The following is a 19,823-nucleotide window of genomic DNA, read 5'->3' as shown; positions in this document are numbered from 1 at the left end:
ATAATTAAGTAACGGTTCTTTGTAGCATGATGTGGCTTAACATGTATGCTACTCCCTCCATTCCACAATGTAATGCCTATAAATTTTTCTAAAAGTCAAACTTTGTAAACTTTGACCAAGTGTATAGAGAAAATTGTCTACATCTACAATACCAAACATGTATAATCTGAAAATATAACTCATTACGTATCCAATGATGTGCACTTGGTATTCTAGATGTGCCTATTTCTCTCTATAAATATGGTCAAAGTTTGTAATGTTTGACTTTTGTAAAAATCTATAGGCACTACATTATGGATCGGATGGAGTATATTACGGGTCAGTTTTAGAATAAACTAGTATAAAGCCCCCGCTTTGTTGCAATATTATTATATGTTCTGTAAATTTGTTTTCAACTTTTATAAATTTATTGCATTTTTAATCAATGAGCTGTGAAGTTTAGATATCATCGAAGTGCATAAACAAATTGAATGGTGCGCTACATTATTTTTGGCATAGTTAATTCAATTTCACCATCCAAAAATAATAATTACCAAGGGAGATGTCTCTCCACGAAAATTTACCTTTTTACCAAGGGACATGTCTTTACATAAAGAGACATCATTCTTTCACCAATTGATGCATTTTTCAATCAACGGACATTGGTCATCTCTCTGTTGCCTCGATCCTCAATTCTACACTGGTAAAAACCGTACTCATCCTATATTTAGGAACGGAGGTAGTAGTAACAATCTACTCATTTCAATATTTCTCTCACCTCTCGGTGGAAGTACACAGGCCTGAACCAGCGGCAATTTCATTTTGGTAACGCTATTCAGCTGACGTTCCTCAGGAGGAGATAACAAATCAAACATTTTTTATGACAACTTATATTGTTGTGAGGATGAAATACTTTAGTTCGCAAGTACAGCAAATACTAACAAAAAAATGAACCAAGACAGATTTGTCATGTTTGGTAACTAAATTCGTCATCCTCAATCAACATAAATTGCCATGCAAATCGTTTGCAATTGTCATCCTCCCCAACGAATGTTTGCTGGCTAAGCCGGTTCTTTTATTTTGATATCGGACGACTGCAGCGGCACAATATCTAGTCTAACCGTACATGATTTTACCCACATCCACTTTGCAAAATGGAAAAAAAAATTGGCGCGCCCACAACGTTCCCCACGAGAGAACCCTAGCGCTGCCACCTACAGGTATCAATTTCCCATTCCTCTCCTCATTGCCGCCGGTGTGGGTACAGCCGGGCGAAGCCCGTGCGACGTGGGCGGCAGCGAGGCTTTTCCTCCTCGTCCATGTGGACTCATGGGTGGTGCCTGGCGGCCCTCTATGGCAGGGGCGCGAGCATCATTTCGGCCTCCAGCAGGGTGAAGCGGTGCCGGTACTAGCGGCGGCTTCGGTATGACAAGCTTTTGAATCTGAAAACAAATTTGTTATTAAGCAAAATGCTTATTCTTTTTATTATAGCCGAGCAGCGACTGATACTAGTGCCCATTTTTTCTAGCTTCGTCCCTGCCCAAAATAAGTGTCGTTGATTTAGTTTGTACTAAATCAGCGACACTTATTTTTGGGGCAGAGGGAGTACATGTTAATACTACCTCTGTAAACTATTATAAGATGTTTTAGAGTGTCGTTGATTTAGTTTGTACTAAATCAGCAACACTTAATTTTGGGGCAGAGGGAGTACATGTTAATACTACCTCTGTAAACTATTATAAGATGTTTTAGATCAACTATTATAAGACGTTTTAGATCTAAAACATCTTATAATAGTTTACAAAGGGAGTAGTTCTTAACGTATGCAAGCGGACATGACAAAGCAAATCTACACAAACTAAGCTCATTTCTCTTTGTAGTAAACCCCTAATAATTACTGCTGAACTTAAATAACTCTCTAGAACTTCCAAAAACAAGCCAAAAAGAAAACAATCAAAAGGAAACTGAGTTCCATAATGGAAAAGTGGGGTTAGAGTCAAATGATAAAAATTACTGGATTGATAAGGATATAAATAGTGGACCCATGATGGACAACTAGTCAAGATAAGAATAAAAATAGTGCACCCATGACAGACAACTAGTCAAGATAAGAATCAAATGGCCTGAAACTCAATCCACAGCAAGATAGCATAAATTCCATCAACTCTCTTTCTGCCTTTTCCCTAAAGCTATCTAAGTTGGCACTTATTCTCAATTTACGATCGCTCACAGTTGCCAGTTATGCATTGTAGTGATTTTGTTTGCCGAGTTTTTATCATCCCCAATACAAAGTAAAAAAAAAAAACTCTATCTCCATGACTTTCGCTTCATCGTCATCAATCAAATATGTGCGATTGTGGCGCTGTGACTAAAACAGAGGGAGTTTCTTTGTCATGCTCCCACAGAACCAGCGTCCTCAACACTGCCTCCAGTAATCTTGGTTTGTGAATCCTCCTAAGACCCAAAAAGGATATTTGAGCATAAGTAAAGGCTTCAAGTTTTTGACAAACAAATCGTGCAATGCTATGGAGTATAGATTCCAAGGATAGACAAGTTTAGCATCCACAAGAGTAAATGGTAATGACATAAGATTTGTAACACCAATGCCATCTCATATGATCTGCCGAAATGGCAAACGATAGGGAGCATGACAAGCACTGTATATCCTTGTGCGATCATAAAATCTGCACAACACATGCTAAATATTGCACCCTCCTACCAATATAAAATCTGCAATTGAACTCATGTACCATGAGTTATGCGAATCAGAAATGATGGTGTGGTACTTTATCAAGATTCAGTATCAAGCAATTGCTGTGTAATGAATAAACAAAAAACAGTTGACTGAAATTGTAAAATGTGGAATTAATGGCAGATTATCACAACTATACAATAATCCAATGCTCGGAAGTAACTTAACAAAATTTAAGGACCAAACATCTGAAAATACTTTACCGGGGTATTCAAGCACAGGCTCACCTTGTTGCATACCAAAGAAGGAGGCCATGACATGATGTAGGGATGAGCAGGGCTTGTATATGTATCATCAAATATCTTGTTCAGCTTTCCTGTTTCCAGGGAGAGGGATATGAGGGACTCAATATGCTCACCATACTGAATACAGAGGTACACAAAGCCATCGACAAATGCCTCAATCTGCACCGTGGAATCATACTCTGTTGAAGACTTAGTGACATCAACAAATTTACTCAGTGAAAAAGTATCTTCCAGCATCCACTTCTCAACACCGTCATCATCGGCTCCCCAAACACGAACAACAAGTGTTCCTATCTTTGTGTCAGAGTCATCTACCCCAACCATACAGAGCTTCCCATCCTTGGTCTGACCAAGCCTAAACAGCATATGATCTATCTCTGCCAAGAAATGCGGCAAGCTCACTCTGGAAAATTGCATTGTCGCGGTGTTGAGAGCGAGCACATAGGCTTGGCTCGCGTGTTTCCAGTAAACGAATCCATTCAGCTGCGTGCCAGGGTGGAACAAGCGATTGTCGCCTTCAGGTAGTGGCGGGGTCTCCACCCACGGCAAAACCTGCCACTCGCTGGTCGCCGTTGAGAAGACGGCTAGGCTCGGCGTGTCCTGGTGCTGGACACAGACCATACGGAATACCCTCTGGTCCTCTTCCGAGAAGAGGATGTGGAACTCAGGGGAGATGGAGAAGATGATATCTTCGGGCGGGTGGGGGACGAGATGCAGTGCCTGCGTGAGGGGGTTGTAGGCAGCGATCTGGTCGGTGGCATTGTTGACGAGGACGACGTAGCCGCCGTGGAAGCTCTGCAGCTCCCACCCGAGGGTGGAGTCGCCGCTGTCTTCTGGGATCCGGGTGAGGAGGAAATCGGCGCCGCGGACGGCGGCGGCGATGTCCGGGTCGGAGCGGCTGCGGAGGGGGACGAAGGGAGGGACGGCTTCGCGGCCGGGGTCGCAAAAGAAGCCAAGGATCTGCGGCGGGTGGAGCGCCCGGAATCTGCGGCGGAAGGCGGGGGACGAACGGACGGCGTGGAGGAAGGCGCGGCACGCGAGGGCGGCGCGGACGAGGCTCGGGAGGGAGGGAAGGAGGAGGAAGATCTCGCAAAGGAGGTCGTCGCCGATAGCGGTAATGGTGGTGGGCGCCGTCGGCGGGCGTTTCGCCGGCGGCGGTTGCCCGAGATCGGAGGCCATGGCGGCGGAGAAGACGAGAGACGAGCGGCAGGGGCAGCGGCAGCGGGCCTTGTCCATGTATAGCTAACCAGGCCTGGGCCGGGCTGTGTTTTCTATGGGCCAAGAGTATACATCGGAGCACTGCTTTTCTACGACTGTGAAGCCCAGCGTACAAGTGCCAAAATACCATTATGAAAAACCAAAGTGTCAAAATAGCACTTCTCTCTCAGTTTTTCAGGCCACAATAGCACTCCCGTTAGATGTCAAACAAATTCTGTGAGTCAAACCGTTAGCTCCTTGTCACTTTTCCTGGTATTCCCAAAATGCCCCCGGTAAACCTAAAGAGATATCCTCGTACACATAACACATCTCTCCCGTATCCTCCTCCTCCCAGCCCACTCTCATGGCGGCGCGCCGGCGCTCGCTCTGCCGCCCTTCCACTCGCCCCACTGCCCTCCCCTAGCCTCAGTGCCCTCCCGACACCGCGTCCCGTAGCCTCGCCGCCCAACGCCGCCCTCCCCAGGCTCTCGACGCCGACCTCCCAGGACCCCGACGAGGCCCGACGCCGACCTCCTGAACCGCGACGAGGCTCGACGCCGTCCTCCCAGGTCCTCCGCGGCAGCTGCTGGGGCGGCCTCCCCAGGCTCCCGAAGCCGCCCTCCCAGGCCTTCGAGGGCAGCTTCTAATTCAGCTCTTCCGACACCATCCTCCCAGGGCACTCGACGCACTACACCCTCGATCCCCTCGACCTTGTATGATTTCCCCCCTGTTACCTATTTTTCATTGCAAGTGCTGCAAATCCTTGGTATTTTTCATGGCAAGTGGATGGGCATATTTGGTGTTCTGTCAGATATAGACTCTTTGTGTGAAAAAAGAAGCGATGGGATACACAAATCTGATGCTTTAAACCTTATTTTTATTTTTATTACAATTAAGGCTTGTAGTAGTTTCTACCTGCTAGTATCTACTATCTCTACCTGCTAGTATGTACTGTGAGTGGTGAACGCTCCTAGATGATAAGCCTCTGTTTTGCGTGTTTCAAATTCGATGGGTGATTTCAAAGTAGAAATAGATGTTCAGTCTTACTTGACGATTGTAGACGGCAGAAGAGTGTACACAAGGGGCGGAACATGGAATTTTATGGCCGATCGGGGCTTGTCCGTGGCACGGATAAAGGAGGTTGTGGAGGAGAGGTACAAATGGTCTGCTGATCAGAGAATGACCATTTGGTATGGATCCGGAGGTAACGTCGTCCCATTGATCTCTGAATCAGAGATAGCTCAATTGTTTGATATATGTTCACACACAAAAATAGTAAGGTTCGGTGTGACCATTGAGAGCAAACAACAAGAAAATGAACCTGCTCTTGTCATGACCGAGGAGATGGATGATCAGCCGGTTCATGCTCCATTCTTTGCTTGGCCGAAGCAAGCCTATGAAGGGGAGTACGAGGATGATGAGCCCGTGGGATGCAATGAGGAGAACACCTATTTGCATGAGGAGAATGCTGAGTCAAAGGAGAATGCCAAACCATAGAAAAATGCCGAGCTAAAGGCTGCAAGAGTTCCACTGGGAACAGTAGATGTTGACAACTCTTATGATCCACAACATGTGCGAGGGGATGATGAGGCCTTACTTGCGAACAATATGGCTCCTACTTATATCCACGATAAAAACAATCCTCGAATTGAAGTAGGAGCCACATTTCCTAACTCTAAAGCATTTAGAGTTGCACTGAGACAACTAGCAATTAGAGAAGATTGGTCCTTTGGCACGCAGTATAGTGACACTCAGAGATTTAGGGCTAATTGCACTGATGAGGATTGTCCATGGAGGATACATGCCTCAAAGTTACCGAACACTAAAACTTTCATGGTATGATTAGTACCGTTGTTTGCTTCTTGCTTTGGCTGATGTTATTGTTGATTTGTTTCTTTTTACCGTTGTTTATTTGGCACTTATGTTTTTTAATGTTATTGCAGGTAAAGAAACTTCCTTTTGGCCATACTTGTGGGAGTACCAATTGCAGCAAAGGAATGGCAAATAGAGACTGGCTTGCTGATAAAGGGAATGCTGCGCTTGAGGAGAACCCCATGGTGAGTGCAAAACAACTTAGAGAAACTTTGCAAAAGGAGTATGATATTAAGCTTCAGTACACCGATGTTTGGAAAGGAAGAGCTCGTGCAAAGGATCAATTGGAAGGTGCATATAAGGAGAATTTTCAGCAGTTGTGGAACTTTAGAGCCGAATTGTTGGCAGCCAATCCTGGAAGTATATTTGAGATAGACATAAAAACAACTACCAACAAAAAGGGTGACATTGTGCATGTTTTCAATAGGTTGTTCATTGCCTTCAAGCCATGCATTGATGGGTTTTTGGCAGGGTGTAGACCATATTTGGGGGTTGATGCAACTTTTCTTAGTGGGAAATACACCGGACAATTGGCAGCCGCAATTGGCGTGGATGGGCATAGTTGGATGTTTCCGGTAGCATTTGGAATAGTTGAGAAAGAAAATACAGAAAATTGGGTATGGTTCATGGAGCAGCTGAAATTGGCCATTGGAGAGCCAAAAGGGCTTGCAATCCATACAGATGCATGTAAGGGATTGGAGAACGCCATTTCGAAGGTGTACCCAAATTGTGAACATAGAGAATGCATGATGCATCTAATGCTTAACTTCAAGAAAAAGTTCAAAGGTGATATACTAGATAATATGTGGCCTGCAGCTTGGACTTATGAAGTAGAGAAGCATGAGTCCAGGATGGCAGAAATACAAGCACAAAGCACCGATGCAATAGCCTATTTGAACATGCATCACAACCGTGTGTGGACAAGAAGCAAATTTTCAGCAATGACAAAAGTTGAGTATGTCTGCAATAATTTGGCAGAGGTTTTCAATAATTGGATTAAGGACATGAAGCAGCTTGCACTTGTTGAGCTTTTGGACAACCTTAGGGAAATGATAATGAAATTGATAGAGAAAAGGAGAGCCGTTGCCGAAGCACTGCTAGGTTACATACTACCTAGTGTGATAAAGGATTTGAATTTGAAAAGCAAGGGGCTGCATTATTTGGAAGCAAGAGCATCGCCAAATATAGCTGAGATTTCAGGAAATGGATGGAGGCACACCTTTAACTTGGAGAAAAACGAGTGCTCTTGTAGGAGATGGCAGATTTGTGGCAAGCCATGCACACATGCTCTTCGGTTCATATTCTCCAAAAAAGCCAAGCTAGAGGATTATATTGATGAGTGCTTCTCAGTGGCAAGGTTCAAAGCGGCATATGAGGGAATTCTCATGCCAATTAGGGGCAGGTCCCAATGGCCCAAGGTAAATCCTGGATTTGATATGATCCCTCCAAAGCTTACCAAGAGTGCTGGACGCCCAAGAACTAGGAGGATAAAGAATTACACCGAAGGTGGAACTGGCAGAAAACATAAATGCAAAGGTGTGGAGCATTAGGTTATCTTCGAAAGACATGCAAGGAGCCAGAGATTGAAAGTGACGTGGACCGAGATGCTACTCCTCCTCCACGGTAATTATTTCATGAGTCTAAATTTCTTTCACTTGCTGCCAAATGTCTTGTATATTAATTGCTAACAATGTTGTATTGAACTATAGGAAAAAATCAAAGGTTGAAGCAAGCATTGCAGCTACTTCTCCTAAGACACCAACTAAGCAAGGTACTCGACTTGGTAATCCTACAAGCCCAATGACAAGGCAAAGGGCAGCAGCTATTGCAATTGCTTCAACACCTCCTAGTGCATCTACAAGGAGCAAAACTGCTACTCCTAGCCCTCTTCAGTGAGTTTAGTTCATTTGGTTGTGAGAACAATGATCTTTTGCTTATGGTATGAGTTTTGCTTTACTGGAATGCAAATTTTCTGTTTTCTCTAAATTGCCACTTGTCTTGTCTGTTCATTAATTTTCTGTTTCTCTAAATTGCCTTCATCATAATCCTTAATCTCTTTTTTCTAGAAACAACAATGCCATGTGAAGGAGGATATCAGCAAGCTTTTGGATGTTGATCGCCCAAATCAGGTTGCATACTTTCTTCTTTTATGTTATATGACTGTTGGTTCTTCTTTGTTGGATGTTGAGCGCCCAGATCAGGTTGCTCACAACCTTTCTTTTTTTGCTATCCTGTGGCTAATACTAGAAAGAAGACATCCAACACTAGGACATCTACATTCAGGAAATGTCATAATACTAACTAATACCATTTTCAACTTGCAGTTATATGGATTTTGGTTCGTTGACCAGGGAGACCAGAGAGCTGCATTTCCTTGATCAGTTGCAGTTCTAACTCTCTTTATTACAACTTGTAGGAGATTAATTAGATGCTATGTAATTGGAGCCAATACTCCTATCCTATGGTATGATGACTGTTTGCAACCGTGCATGCATGCTTAGTAGCAGAATGGTGTACGCGCATGCATGCTTAGTAGCAGAATGGTGTGTACGTGGAGGTGCTCTTTTGCTAATTGCTATACTGTGTTGTGAGAACCATTTTGTGTCCATGTACATGCTGTGTTGAAGAGGTAAGGGCATGCAAGTCTTTTTTGGATGATGTTAGTCTCAGTTATGAACTAGTGGTATTTTGGCTAGAGAAAACTGAAATGAGTGCTATTTTGGCAAGTTGGCTTTTACTAGTGGTATTTTGGCATGTTTGGTTCTGACTAGTGGTAGTTTGGCTATTGTCTGAGAATTGCCACTATACCACTAATGGAAACCACAAGTGCCAAAATACCACTATGAAAAACCAAAGTGTCAAAATAGCACTCCTCTTTCAGTTTTTCAGGCCACAATAGCACTCCCGTTAGATGTCAAACAAATTCTGTGAGTCAAACCGTTAGCTCCTTGTCACTTTTCCTGTTATTCCCAAAATGCCCCCAGTAAACCTAAAGAGATATCCTCGTACACATAACACATCTCTCCCGTATCCTCCTCCTCCCAGCCCACTCTCATGGCGGCGCGCCGGCGCTCGCTCCGCCGCCCTTCCACTCGCCCCACTGCCCTCCCCTAGCCTCAGTGCCCTCCCGACACCGCGTCCCGTAGCCTCGCCGCCCAACGCCGCCCTCCCCAGGCTCTCGACGCCGACCTCCCAGGACCCCGACGAGTCCCGACGCCGACCTCCAGAACCGCGACGAGGCCCGACGCCCTCCTCCAAGGTCCTCCGCGGCAGCTGCTGGGGCGGCCTCCCCAGGCTCCCGAAGCCGCCCTCCCAGGCCTTCGAGGGCAGCTTCTGATTCAGCTCTTCCGACACCATCCTCCTAGGGCACTCGACGCACTACACCCTCAATCCCCTCGACCTTGTATGATTTCCCCCTGTTACCTATTTTTCATTGCAAGTGCTGAAAATCCTTGGTATTTTTCATGGCAATTGGATGGGCATATTTGGTGTTCTGTCAGATATAGACTCTTTGTGTGAAAAAAGAAGCAATGGGATACACAAATCTGATGCTTTAAACTTTTTTTTTATTACAATTAAGGCTTGTAGTAGTTTCTACCTACTAGTATCTACTATCTCTACCTGCTAGTATGTACTGTGAATGGTGAACGCTCCTAGATGATAAGCCTCTGTTTTGCATGTTTCAGATTCGATGGGTGATTTCAAAGTAGAAATAGATGTTCAGTCTTACTTGACGATTGTAGACGGCAGTAGAGTGTACACAAGGGGCAGAACATGGAATTTTATGGCCGGTCGGGGCTTGTCCGTGGCACGGATAAAGGAGGTTGTGGAGGAGAGGTACAAATGGTCTGCTGATCAGAGAATGACCATTTGGTATGGATCCGGAGGTAACGTCGTCCCATTGATCTCTGAATCAGAGATAGCTCAATTGTTTGATATATGTTCACACACAAAAATAGTAAGGTTCAGTGTGACCATTGAGAGCAAACAACAAGAAAATGAACCTGCTCTTGTCATGACCGAGGAGATGGATGATCAGCCGGTTCACGCTCCATTCTTTGCTTGGCCGAAGCAAGCCTATGAAGGGGAGTACGAGGATGATGAGCCCGTGGGATGCAATGAGGAGAACACCTATTTGCATGAGGAGAATGCTGAGTCAAAGGAGAATGCCAAACCACAGAAAAATGCCGAGCCAAAGGCTGCAAGAGTTCCACTGGGAACACTAGATGTTGACAACTCTTGTGATCCACAACATGTGCGAGGGGATGATGAGGCCTTACTTGCGAATAATACGGCTCCTACTTATATCCACGATAAAAACAATCCTCGAATCGAAGTAGGAGCCACATTTCCTAACTCTAAAGCATTTAGAGTTGCATTGAGACAACTAGCAATTAGAGAAGATTGGTCCTTTGGCATGCAGTATAGTGACACTCAGAGATTTAGGGCTAATTGCACTGATGAGGATTGTCCATGGAGGATACATGCCTCAAAGTTACCGAACACTAAAACTTTCATGGTATGATTAGTACCGTTGTTTGCTTCTTGCTTTGGCTGATGTTATTGTTGATTTGTTTCTTTTTACCGTTGTTTATTTGGCACTTATGTTTTTTAATGTTATTGCAGGTAAAGAAACTTCCTTTTGGCCATACTTGTGGGAGTACCAATTGCAGCAAAGGAACGGCAAATAGAGACTGGCTTGCTGATAAAGGGAATGCTGCGCTTGAGGAGAACCCCACGGTGAGTGCAAAACAACTTAGAGAAACTTTGCAAAAGGAGTATGATATTAAGCTTCAGTACACCGATGTTTGGAAAGGAAGAGCTCGTGCAAAGGATCAATTGGAAGGTACATATAAGGAGAATTTTCAGCAGTTGTGGAACTTTAGAGCCGAATTGTTGGCAGCCAATCCTGGAAGTATATTTGAGATAGACATAAAAACAACTACCAACAAAAAGGGTGACATTGTGCATGTTTTCAATAGGTTGTTCATTGCCTTCAAGCCATGCTTGATGGGTTTTTGGCAGGGCGTAGACCATATTTGGGGGTTGATGCAACTTTTCTTAGTGGGAAATACACCGGACAATTGGCAGCCGCAATTGGCGTGGATGGGCATAGTTGGATGTTTCCGGTAGCATTTGAAATATTTGAGAAAGAAAATACAGAAAATTGAGTATGGTTCATGGAGCAGCTAAAATTGGCCATTGGAGAGCCAAAAGGGCTTGCAATCCATACAGATGCATGTAAGGGATTGGAGAACGCCGTCTCGAAGGTGTACCCAAATTGTGAACATAGAGAATGCATGATGCATCTAATGCTTAACTTCAAGAAAAAGTTCAAAGGTGACATACTAGATAATATGTGGCCTGCAGCTTGGACTTATGAAGTAGAGAAGCATGAGTCCAGGATGGCAGAAATACAAGCAGAAAGCACCGATGCAATAGCCTATTTGAACATGCATCACAACCGTGTGTGTACAAGAAGCAAATTTTCAGCAATGACAAAAGTTGAGTATGTCTGCAATAATTTGGCAGAGGTTTTCAATAATTGGATTAAGGACATGAAGCAGCTTGCACTTGTTGAGCTTTTGGACAACCTTAGGGAAATGATAATGAAATTGATAGAGAAAAGGAGAGCCGTTGCTGAAGGACTGCTAGGTTACATACTACCTAGTGTGATAAAGGAGTTGAATTTGAAAAGCAAGGGGCTGCATTATTTGGAAGCAAGAGCATCGCCAAATATAGCTGAGATTTCAGGAAATGGATGGAGGCACACCGTTAACTTGGAGAAAAAGAGTGCTCTTGTAGGAGATGGCAGATTTGTGGCAAGCCATGCACACATGCTCTTGGGTTCATATTCTCCGAAAAAGCCAATACTCCTATCCTATGGTATGATGACTGTTTGCAACCGTGCATGCATGCTTAGTAGCAGAATGGTATACGCGCATGCATGCTTAGTAGCAGAATGGTGTGTACATGGAGGTGCTCTTTTGCTAATTGCTATACTGTGTTGTGAGAACCATTTTGTGTCCATGTACATGCTGTGTTGAAGAGGTAAGGGCGTGCAAGTCTTTTTGGGATGATGTTAGTCTCAGTTATGAACTAGTGGTATTTTGGCTAGAGAAAAGTGAAATGAGTGCTATTTAGGCAAGTTGGCTTTTACTGGTGGTATTTTGGCATGTTTGGTTCTGACTAGTGGTAGTTTGGCTATTGTCTCGGATATATATGGTTGCATTGCTTAAAAAAGGATATGGTTGGATTGGACCCTATAGCCTCAAGGAAGAGAGCTTTCTAAAAAAGGCATAAGGAAGAGAAGCTCCATTTTTCAGCACGTGTTTCCATACCTAGCGCCTCCCCTTGTCTTCGGTGGGCACTTCACCACGAGGAGAAGAGGGAAACACGGAACAGAGTTGGAGTGTAGTTTAAGTTTTTCTCAGGTTAGTTTTGTGTGTCCATGTCTGTGGCGACTCAACGGTGGAGGCCACATCGCATGACTCTGTCCCCGTCCAGGTGTGGTTAACATGGCTGACAGGCACACATCAAGGAGTTTGTGGTGTTGTTGTCCCGCGGATCATCCGGCGCTCCGTCCCGTCAAAGCGGTAATGGCAGAAAGTGGTTATCCTGTTTTCACTCTTTTGTGTTCTTGACCTCTTCCTCGACAATATGGCAACAAAGCAGCGGTCCGACAACCTTCCATGCAATGTGTGTGTCCCCGACCACAATGCGTTTCAACGATTTATGTTCTCATCCGTTAGGACGAGCGGCTCATGCGGCTTTTCAAAAGCTACGGTGTTAGTCCAGCTTGCGCAGGTTTGGTGTTCTATAGCTTTTGCAGCGAGGCTAGAGGAAAAGTGAAAGTGCAAAGGATGGAGCCAGAGACAATAAATTCAAAGAACTTTGATATAACTTTTAGTTGTGTCGGAGATCTTCTTTTTAATACATACGATTTTTCAAATACAAGATGAATTTTTTAATACATGATGACTTTTTTATATAAAAATGATGAATATTTTTTGGTTCATGATCAATATTTTTTAATACACTATGATTTTTCAAATACAAGATGGATTTTTTAATACATGATGACTTTTTTTTTATAAAAATGATGAATATTTTTTGGTTCATGATCAATATTTTTTAATACACTATGATTTTTCAAATACAAGATGGATTTTTTAATACATGATGACTTTTTTTTTATAAAAATGATGAATATTTTTTGGTTCATGATCAATATTTTTTAATACAAGATGAATATTTTTATAAACAGCTTATGATATTTTTACTGAATACATGAAGAATGTGTTCTACATGCACTGAATATTTATTAAATGCTAGAATGATTTTTTAAAATATGATAAGATTTTTATGGGTGAGATAAACTTTTTAATAATACATTGAACACTTTTTATCCATAAAGAACATTTTTAATACCCCGACAAAGTATTTAACAAAATTAATCTCTACAAAAAGAAACCAAAAAATGAAAATGAAATAAGTGCATAAATAGAAAAGGGGGAAATGGAAACAAAATAACAGGAAAAGCGGAACAGGGACAAAGAGAAATACAAATAAAAATGAATATAAAATGAAATATGAAAAAGAAGAACAAAATGTAGAGGAAAAGTGAACAAATAAGAAGTAAAAAATAAAACAAAAGAATGGAAAACCGAAAGGTCAATAAAAGGGAAAAGAGAAAAAAATAGAAAATAGAAAAAGGGAAAGAAGAAAACAATGAAAAGACCAAAAAAAGACTAAAACAAAACGTAACAAGAACACGACGGGAACTAGATCCAAAGAACGAACACGAAAACCAGGAAAGCCGGCTAACCCTATAATATGTTTATGAGTCACCCTCTTTTGGGCCGTTGATTCTTGCAAAGTATAATGATTTGGTATTGTGGACCATGATATTTTCTCCATAAAACTGGTCAAAGTTTGACTTTTTGAAAGAGTAGTAAACCGGAGGGAGTATAAATTAACTAGACGCGGACAACACCCCTATGAGCCAGCAAAAAATATTTGTGTCGCATCTCATATATGTCTCAGTTTGGGTTTATTTTTGAGTGCCTGGACGATTTCTCTACAGCTGCATGTCGGAATGTTTGGGTAGAATTAGCTTGAAGTGGGAAGAGGACAGTGATAATAAAAATTTACGAAGGTCCGTAAGGACAGTTCTTGCGTGATTCCTTGGGAGATCAGGAGCATCAGGTCTGAGCTGGATGGAAAGCTAAAACAGTCACGGTACTACAAGAAGAAGAGGAGAGTTAAGCTGGCTCTCAAGTCCAAGGAGATGAAATGTTTTGTGAAGTACTCCCTCCGTTCCAATGTCCCAACTTTATACTAACTTTAATACAAAGTTGAATATCTATTTTGAAACGGAGGGAGTAGGCAGCAAGAACCAGATGCACTTCCTGACCAAAGTTTATACATTACCGTGTATGTGCGTCTGTGTTTGTTCTAGAGCGGGTTGTAGTGGCGGATAACAAGAAAAACATGTAGGAACGAACGAGTCTTATGAGAGGAACAGAATTGTTAGCTATGTTGAATATATTGTGTACGTGTATATTGTGTTTTGGGCCATCTTCTAGTTCCTCTGTATAGTTAAAGTTGTGACTTCCTTCTGTACACATATATACATGCCTGGTGCACCGATCGATGCATTGTATTGCACAACCTATTATTTCCCTTCTACATGGTATCAATTTCCGGGTTCTAACCCTAGTCTTCCGCCGTCGCCGCCGTCCGGCCGCCTCTCCTCTCTCTCTCCGCCGCGCCGCCCACTTCGCTCGATCGCCACCCAGTCGTGCCGCCCGATCGCTACCCAGCCGCTCGCCCGCTTCGATCTTCGCCTCGCCCGCGCCCGCATCACCCGAACCGCCCGCCTGCCCGCTAGCCTCTCCCGACTCGATCCGCTTGCCCGCTAGCTCGCCTGACGCTCGCTCGCTTTGCCTGGCCAGCACGCCGTCCCGCTTGCCTCGCCAGCACGCCGTCCCGCGCCGGCCGCCGCCGCCCAGCAGCCGCCATTCGCGTGCCCCCCGCGCCGGCTGCCGCTTCTCCCTACCGCGCGCTAACCAGCCGTGCCCGCTTCCCATCGCTACCCGCGTCGCCCGCCCGCCTCGCTCGCCCGGTCGCCCGCCAGCCGCTTTACTAAGCCCGCTCGCGTCGCATCGCCCGGCATCACCTCACCCGACGCCGCCGCCACCCGCCGCCGCCGCCGCCGCTCCCTCCTCTCCCGTTTCCTCACCGCCGCTACACCACCCGTCCCCTGCCTTCCGCTGCTATAACCGTCACCGCTGCGATGTCTTCTGCCACGTCGTCTCTCTTCGGCTACATGTACGCGGACACGCCGGATCCCTTCACCACGCCGCAGGCTTTTCCGGTGGGCCATCCGGCATACTTCGCCGTGCCGCAGCAGTCGGCCAGTGCCGGCTCTACGGCTCTGCTCGCCATGCCGATGGCCGGCGGCCATGCTCCGCCCGCCCCGGTTCAGCCCTACGGCAGCTTCGCCTCGCTGCCGGTCTCACCATCAGGGGACACTACTTCCTTGGCCGCCCAGCTGCACTTGGCCCCATCACCGGCGGCGCTTGGTACATGGACTCGGGCGCCACCGCCCACATGACATCTCATCCTGGTACTCTAACCTCCTCCACTCCGGTTCATACTCCTACTTGCAGCACTGTTGGCAACGGTTCCTCTTTACCTATCACACATGTTGGTCGTGCTTCGTTCCCTTCCACATCTACACCTATCACTATGTCTGATGTTCTTGTGTCTCCTGATTTAGTTACGAACCTTGTATCTGTTCATCGTCTTGCCCTTGAGAATCCCATTACCGTTGAATTTGATGATGTCGTTTTTTCTGTGAAGGACGCCCGTACTCGGATGGTCCTTCACTGTTACGATAGTCCTGACGAGCTCTATCCGGTGCACTCCTCCACCACCGCCTCCACCAACCCAGTCGCCCTCGCCGCAGGTGTCGACCTTTGGCATGGTCGTTTGGACACCCGAACTCCACCACTTTGTGTCAAATACTTAAGAGTTTTTCATTCTCATGCAACAAGATTAACGACCATACTTGTGAGGCTTGTCGTCTTGGCAAGCACGTTCGTCTTCCCTTTAGCGCATCTACCACTATTTCCACTTTTCCGTTTCAGTTATTACATAGTGATGTTTGGACATCCCCGGTTGCAAGCAACACGGGCTACCTATACTATTTGGTGATCTTAGATGATTTCTCTCATTATGTGTGGACATTTCCTCTTCGTCGCAAGTTCGACGCTCTTGCCACACTCACCGCATTTTATTCCTACGCTATCACACAGTTCGGTCATCCTATCCTTGCTTTACAATCTGACAACAGAAAATATTTTGACAGCGCCGCTGTTAGTAACCTTCTAGCCTCCCACGGTACTATCTTCCGCCTCACTTGCCCCTACACGTCCCAACAAAATGGTCGTGCCGAGCGTATCCTTCGTACTCTTAATGACTGCGTCCGCACGTTACTCTTTCACTGTAACGTGCCTCCCCGGTTCTGGCCGGACGCTCTCGCCACTGCCACCCTCCTCATTAACATCCGCCCGTATCGCCCACGCTGGAACTATGCCCCTCACCATCTCCTCTTTGGTGCGCCTCCATCTTATGATGGCCTTCTCATCTTTGGTTGTCTCTGCTATCCTAGCCTCGCCGCCACTGCACCTCATAAGCTTGCACCTCGCTCAGTCACTTGCATCTTCCTCGGCTACCCACCGAACACCAAAGGATACCGCTGCTACGATCCCGTCTCACATTGTGTATTCACCTCCCGGCACGTTTACTTTGATGAGACGGTGTTTCCATTTCAGCAGGTACCTTCCGCCGCTCCGTCGCCGCCGGCCACCGGCAGTCCTCCAGCGACCCCGTCAGGTGGACGGCCCCGCTTGATTCTTGGTCCGCCTCCGGGCTTCGGCGGTCCTCCTGCCGTGGGACAGCTGCGACTCGCGCCCCCAGGACGTCCTCGCTGACTCCGTCAGGGGCCTCGGCATCGCCCGCCTCACCAGCATCTTCGCCGCCCTCTTCGCCGGCCGCCCCGTCACCGGTATCTTCACCGGCCACCTCAGGCGCCGCCCCGTCGCCGGCTGTCTCGGCTGGCCCCGCCACCTCGGGTGCCTCGGGCGACGCCCCGGCCTCGCCCGCCCCCCTACGCCTTGGGCACGGGCGCTTCGGCGGCCTCGGGCGCCGCTTCTTCACCGGCCATCTCACCGGCGGCCTCGCCGGCTGTCTCGCCGACCGCCTCGCCAGTCGCCGAGTTTCCATCTCGCCCCGTCACTCGGGCTCGAGCCGGCGTTCATCACCCAAGTCTACGGTACTCCAGCGACGAGTATCTTCTCGCCGCCTCCACCACTGAGCCATCACCGATCCCTGCGTCCGCTCGCGCAGCCCTTCGTGATCCTCACTGGCTTGCCGCGATGCAGGAAGAGTTCGACGCTCTTCAGTGGAACCGTACCTGGACACTGGTTCCTCGGCCTTCTTGCGCCAATGTTATCAGCGGCAAGTGGGTCTTTCGCCATAAGACCCGCTCGGATGGTACACTTGAGCACTACAAGGCTCGCTGGATGGTCCGTGGTTTTCGGCAGCGGTCGACTTCACCGAGATGTTTGTCCCGGTTGTAAAACCGGGCACGATCCGCACAGTTCTCCAGCTGGCAGTTTCCCGAGGCTGGCCGGTTCATCAGATGGATGTCTCCAACGCCTTCCTTCACGGCCATCTTGAGGAGCAGGTTTACTGTGAGCAGCCGACCGGTTTCGTCGATGCATCTCTTCCTGGGCATGTGTGTTTGATGTCCCGGTCTCTCTACGGGCTCAAGCAAGCACCTCGCGCCTGGTACCAGCGTATCGCCGGGTTCCTTCAGACATTGGGCTTCAGCGTCACTCGCTCGGATGCCTCATTGTTCGTCTATCACCGCGGTGACACGACTGCATATTTGCTCCTCTACGGCGACGACATCATCCTGACGGCCTCCTCCGCAGCCCTTCTTCAGCAGATTACTCTCCGGCTGCGTGATGAGTTTGCCATCAAGGACCTGTGCGCTCTACATTATTTCCTTGGCATTTAGGTCGTTCGACGACCCGACGGCTTCTTTCTTCATCAGCAGAAGTATGTGCACGAGCTACTTGAGCGTGCCGGCATGCTCAACTGTCACCCTGTTGCTACTCCTGTTGACACGAAGGCCAAGGTTTCTGCTCTCGAGGGCTCTCCTGCGTCGGATGCTCCGTTCTACCGGTCCATTTTGGTGCTCTTCAGTATCTGACTCTCACCCGGCCGGATTTACAGTATGCTGTTCAGCAGGTGTGTCTACATATGCACGCCCCTCGTGACTCCCATTGGACCCTCGTGAAGCGGATTCTTTGTTACATCAGCGGCACGCTGGCCCTTGGGCTTACTCTCACGGCGTCCACTTCTCTGGAGATGGTGGCCTACTCCGACGCGGACTGGGCCGGCTGCCCCGACACCCGTCGGTCCACCTCTGGCTACTGCGTTTACCTCGGTCCTTCACTCGTCTCGTGGTCGTCCAAGTGACAACCTACGGTTTTGCGCTCTAGCGCGGAGGCTGAGTACCGAGCTGTGGCTAACGCCGTTGCCGAGTGCACCTGGCTACGACAGTTACTTCAGGAGTTGCATCATGACGTCTCCTAGGCTATGGTTGTCTACTGTGACAACGTTTCTGCGGTGTACCTTTCCGCGAACCCCGTTCATCATCGCCGGACTAAGCACAATGAGCTGGACATTCACTTTGTGCGCGAGCAGGTGGCCCTTGGACGTATTCGGGTCCTCCATGTTCCGACTGCACAACAGTTCGCCGATGTGATGACTAAGGGACTGCCGACTTCGACCTTCGAGGAGTTTCGTTCCAGTCTCTGCGTCTCCGGCGCCGCTTCGACTGCGTGGGGGTGTTGAATATATTGTGTACGTGTATATTGTGTCTTGGGCCCACCTCCTAGTTCCTCTGTATAGTTGAGGTTGTGGCCCCCTTCTGTACTCATATATACGTGCCTGGTACCCCGATCAATGCATTGTGTTGCACAGCCTATTCTTTCCCTTCTACAAGCTATACTCCCTCTGTTAACTTTTATAAGATCGTTTAGATCACTACTTTAAAAGTTTACAGAAGGAGTACATTTGGATGGAACACTAGGTTGGATTCGAAGTATATTATAAACCGACGTAAATGTATTTGTGACGGAGATGAGGACGTAACTCTAGATTTGAATTAATTATTTGTCATGTTATAGAGTCTGGCTGTGATTTAGCAAGACTACACTCCACGGGGTCGTCAAACCTGCCGTTGAGCCACGTTTGAATATCTTCCATTCGAAATATCACGATGAAGGATGGGCCAAGTTATGCAACAGTTAGGAAGCCTATAAATGTCTAATCACCATATGCACTTTTACCGTCGCAAGTATTAGAATATTGAAGCTACGTCTCATTGATCAATGTTCTCCCTCTCATATATGGGATTATGGGCACGAACCGATGCTCCCTTGGCTTTCCCTGGGAAAAGAAACAAGTGTTGGGAGCAATTTCAGGCCTAGTTACAGCCGGCCACAACTATCCATTGCTTCCAAATCAGAACATGATAAGACTTCAGCATGTTTCAGTAATCAGTGCATGGTATTTGTAAACTAATGAACAGAATCTCGGCATGCAAACGGAGCTTTATTTGATTCTAAGAAGCAACATTGCGATAATAGTACAGCAAGATTAAGCATAAGGGAGCTTAAGGTCTAATGGTCTACTGA

The 19,823-nt window shown here is 46.6% G+C and overlaps 3 protein-coding genes across 4 annotated transcripts; 2 read left to right on the top strand and 1 right to left on the bottom strand.

Moving 5' to 3' along the window:
- Positions 1–2,078: 2,078 nt before the first annotated feature.
- On the bottom strand, positions 2,079–4,250 carry LOC109758255 (uncharacterized). The gene is made up of 2 exons (XM_020317103.3): positions 2,959–4,250; positions 2,079–2,433 (listed from the first exon to the last, which is right to left on the bottom strand). The coding sequence occupies exons 1-2, from the start codon at positions 4,210–4,212 to the stop codon at positions 2,371–2,373; spliced, it is 1,317 nt and encodes a 438-aa protein (XP_020172692.2). The 5' UTR covers positions 4,213–4,250; the 3' UTR covers positions 2,079–2,370.
- Positions 4,251–5,871: 1,621 nt separating this feature from the next.
- LOC120964901 (uncharacterized) lies at positions 5,872–7,984 on the top strand. Its single transcript, XM_045229115.2, has 2 exons — positions 5,872–7,668; positions 7,755–7,984. Exon 1 carries the CDS (start codon positions 6,012–6,014, stop codon positions 7,593–7,595), a length of 1,584 nt encoding a protein of 527 aa, XP_045085050.1. The 5' UTR covers positions 5,872–6,011; the 3' UTR covers positions 7,596–7,668; positions 7,755–7,984.
- A 1,098-nt stretch (positions 7,985–9,082) lies between these two features.
- LOC120965263 (uncharacterized) lies at positions 9,083–12,204 on the top strand. Of its 2 annotated transcripts, none has more exons than XR_005757865.3 (2): positions 9,083–9,448; positions 10,672–12,204. XR_005757865.3 is itself a non-coding variant. In XM_040390762.3 (2 exons), exons 1-2 carry the CDS (start codon positions 9,737–9,739, stop codon positions 11,176–11,178), a joined length of 1,335 nt encoding a protein of 444 aa, XP_040246696.1. In that variant the 5' UTR covers positions 9,083–9,736; the 3' UTR covers positions 11,179–12,204. The 2 variants fall into 2 exon arrangements, 1 of the variants encoding a protein (XP_040246696.1); XM_040390762.3 differs by having other exon boundaries at positions 9,083–10,564.
- Positions 12,205–19,823: the final 7,619 nt, after the last annotated feature.

Source organism: Aegilops tauschii, chromosome 5, assembly GCF_002575655.3.
Source record: "Aegilops tauschii subsp. strangulata cultivar AL8/78 chromosome 5, Aet v6.0, whole genome shotgun sequence".
NCBI classification, from domain to species: domain Eukaryota; kingdom Viridiplantae; phylum Streptophyta; class Magnoliopsida; order Poales; family Poaceae; genus Aegilops; species Aegilops tauschii.
This window is presented reverse-complemented; position numbering and strand designations above follow the sequence as displayed.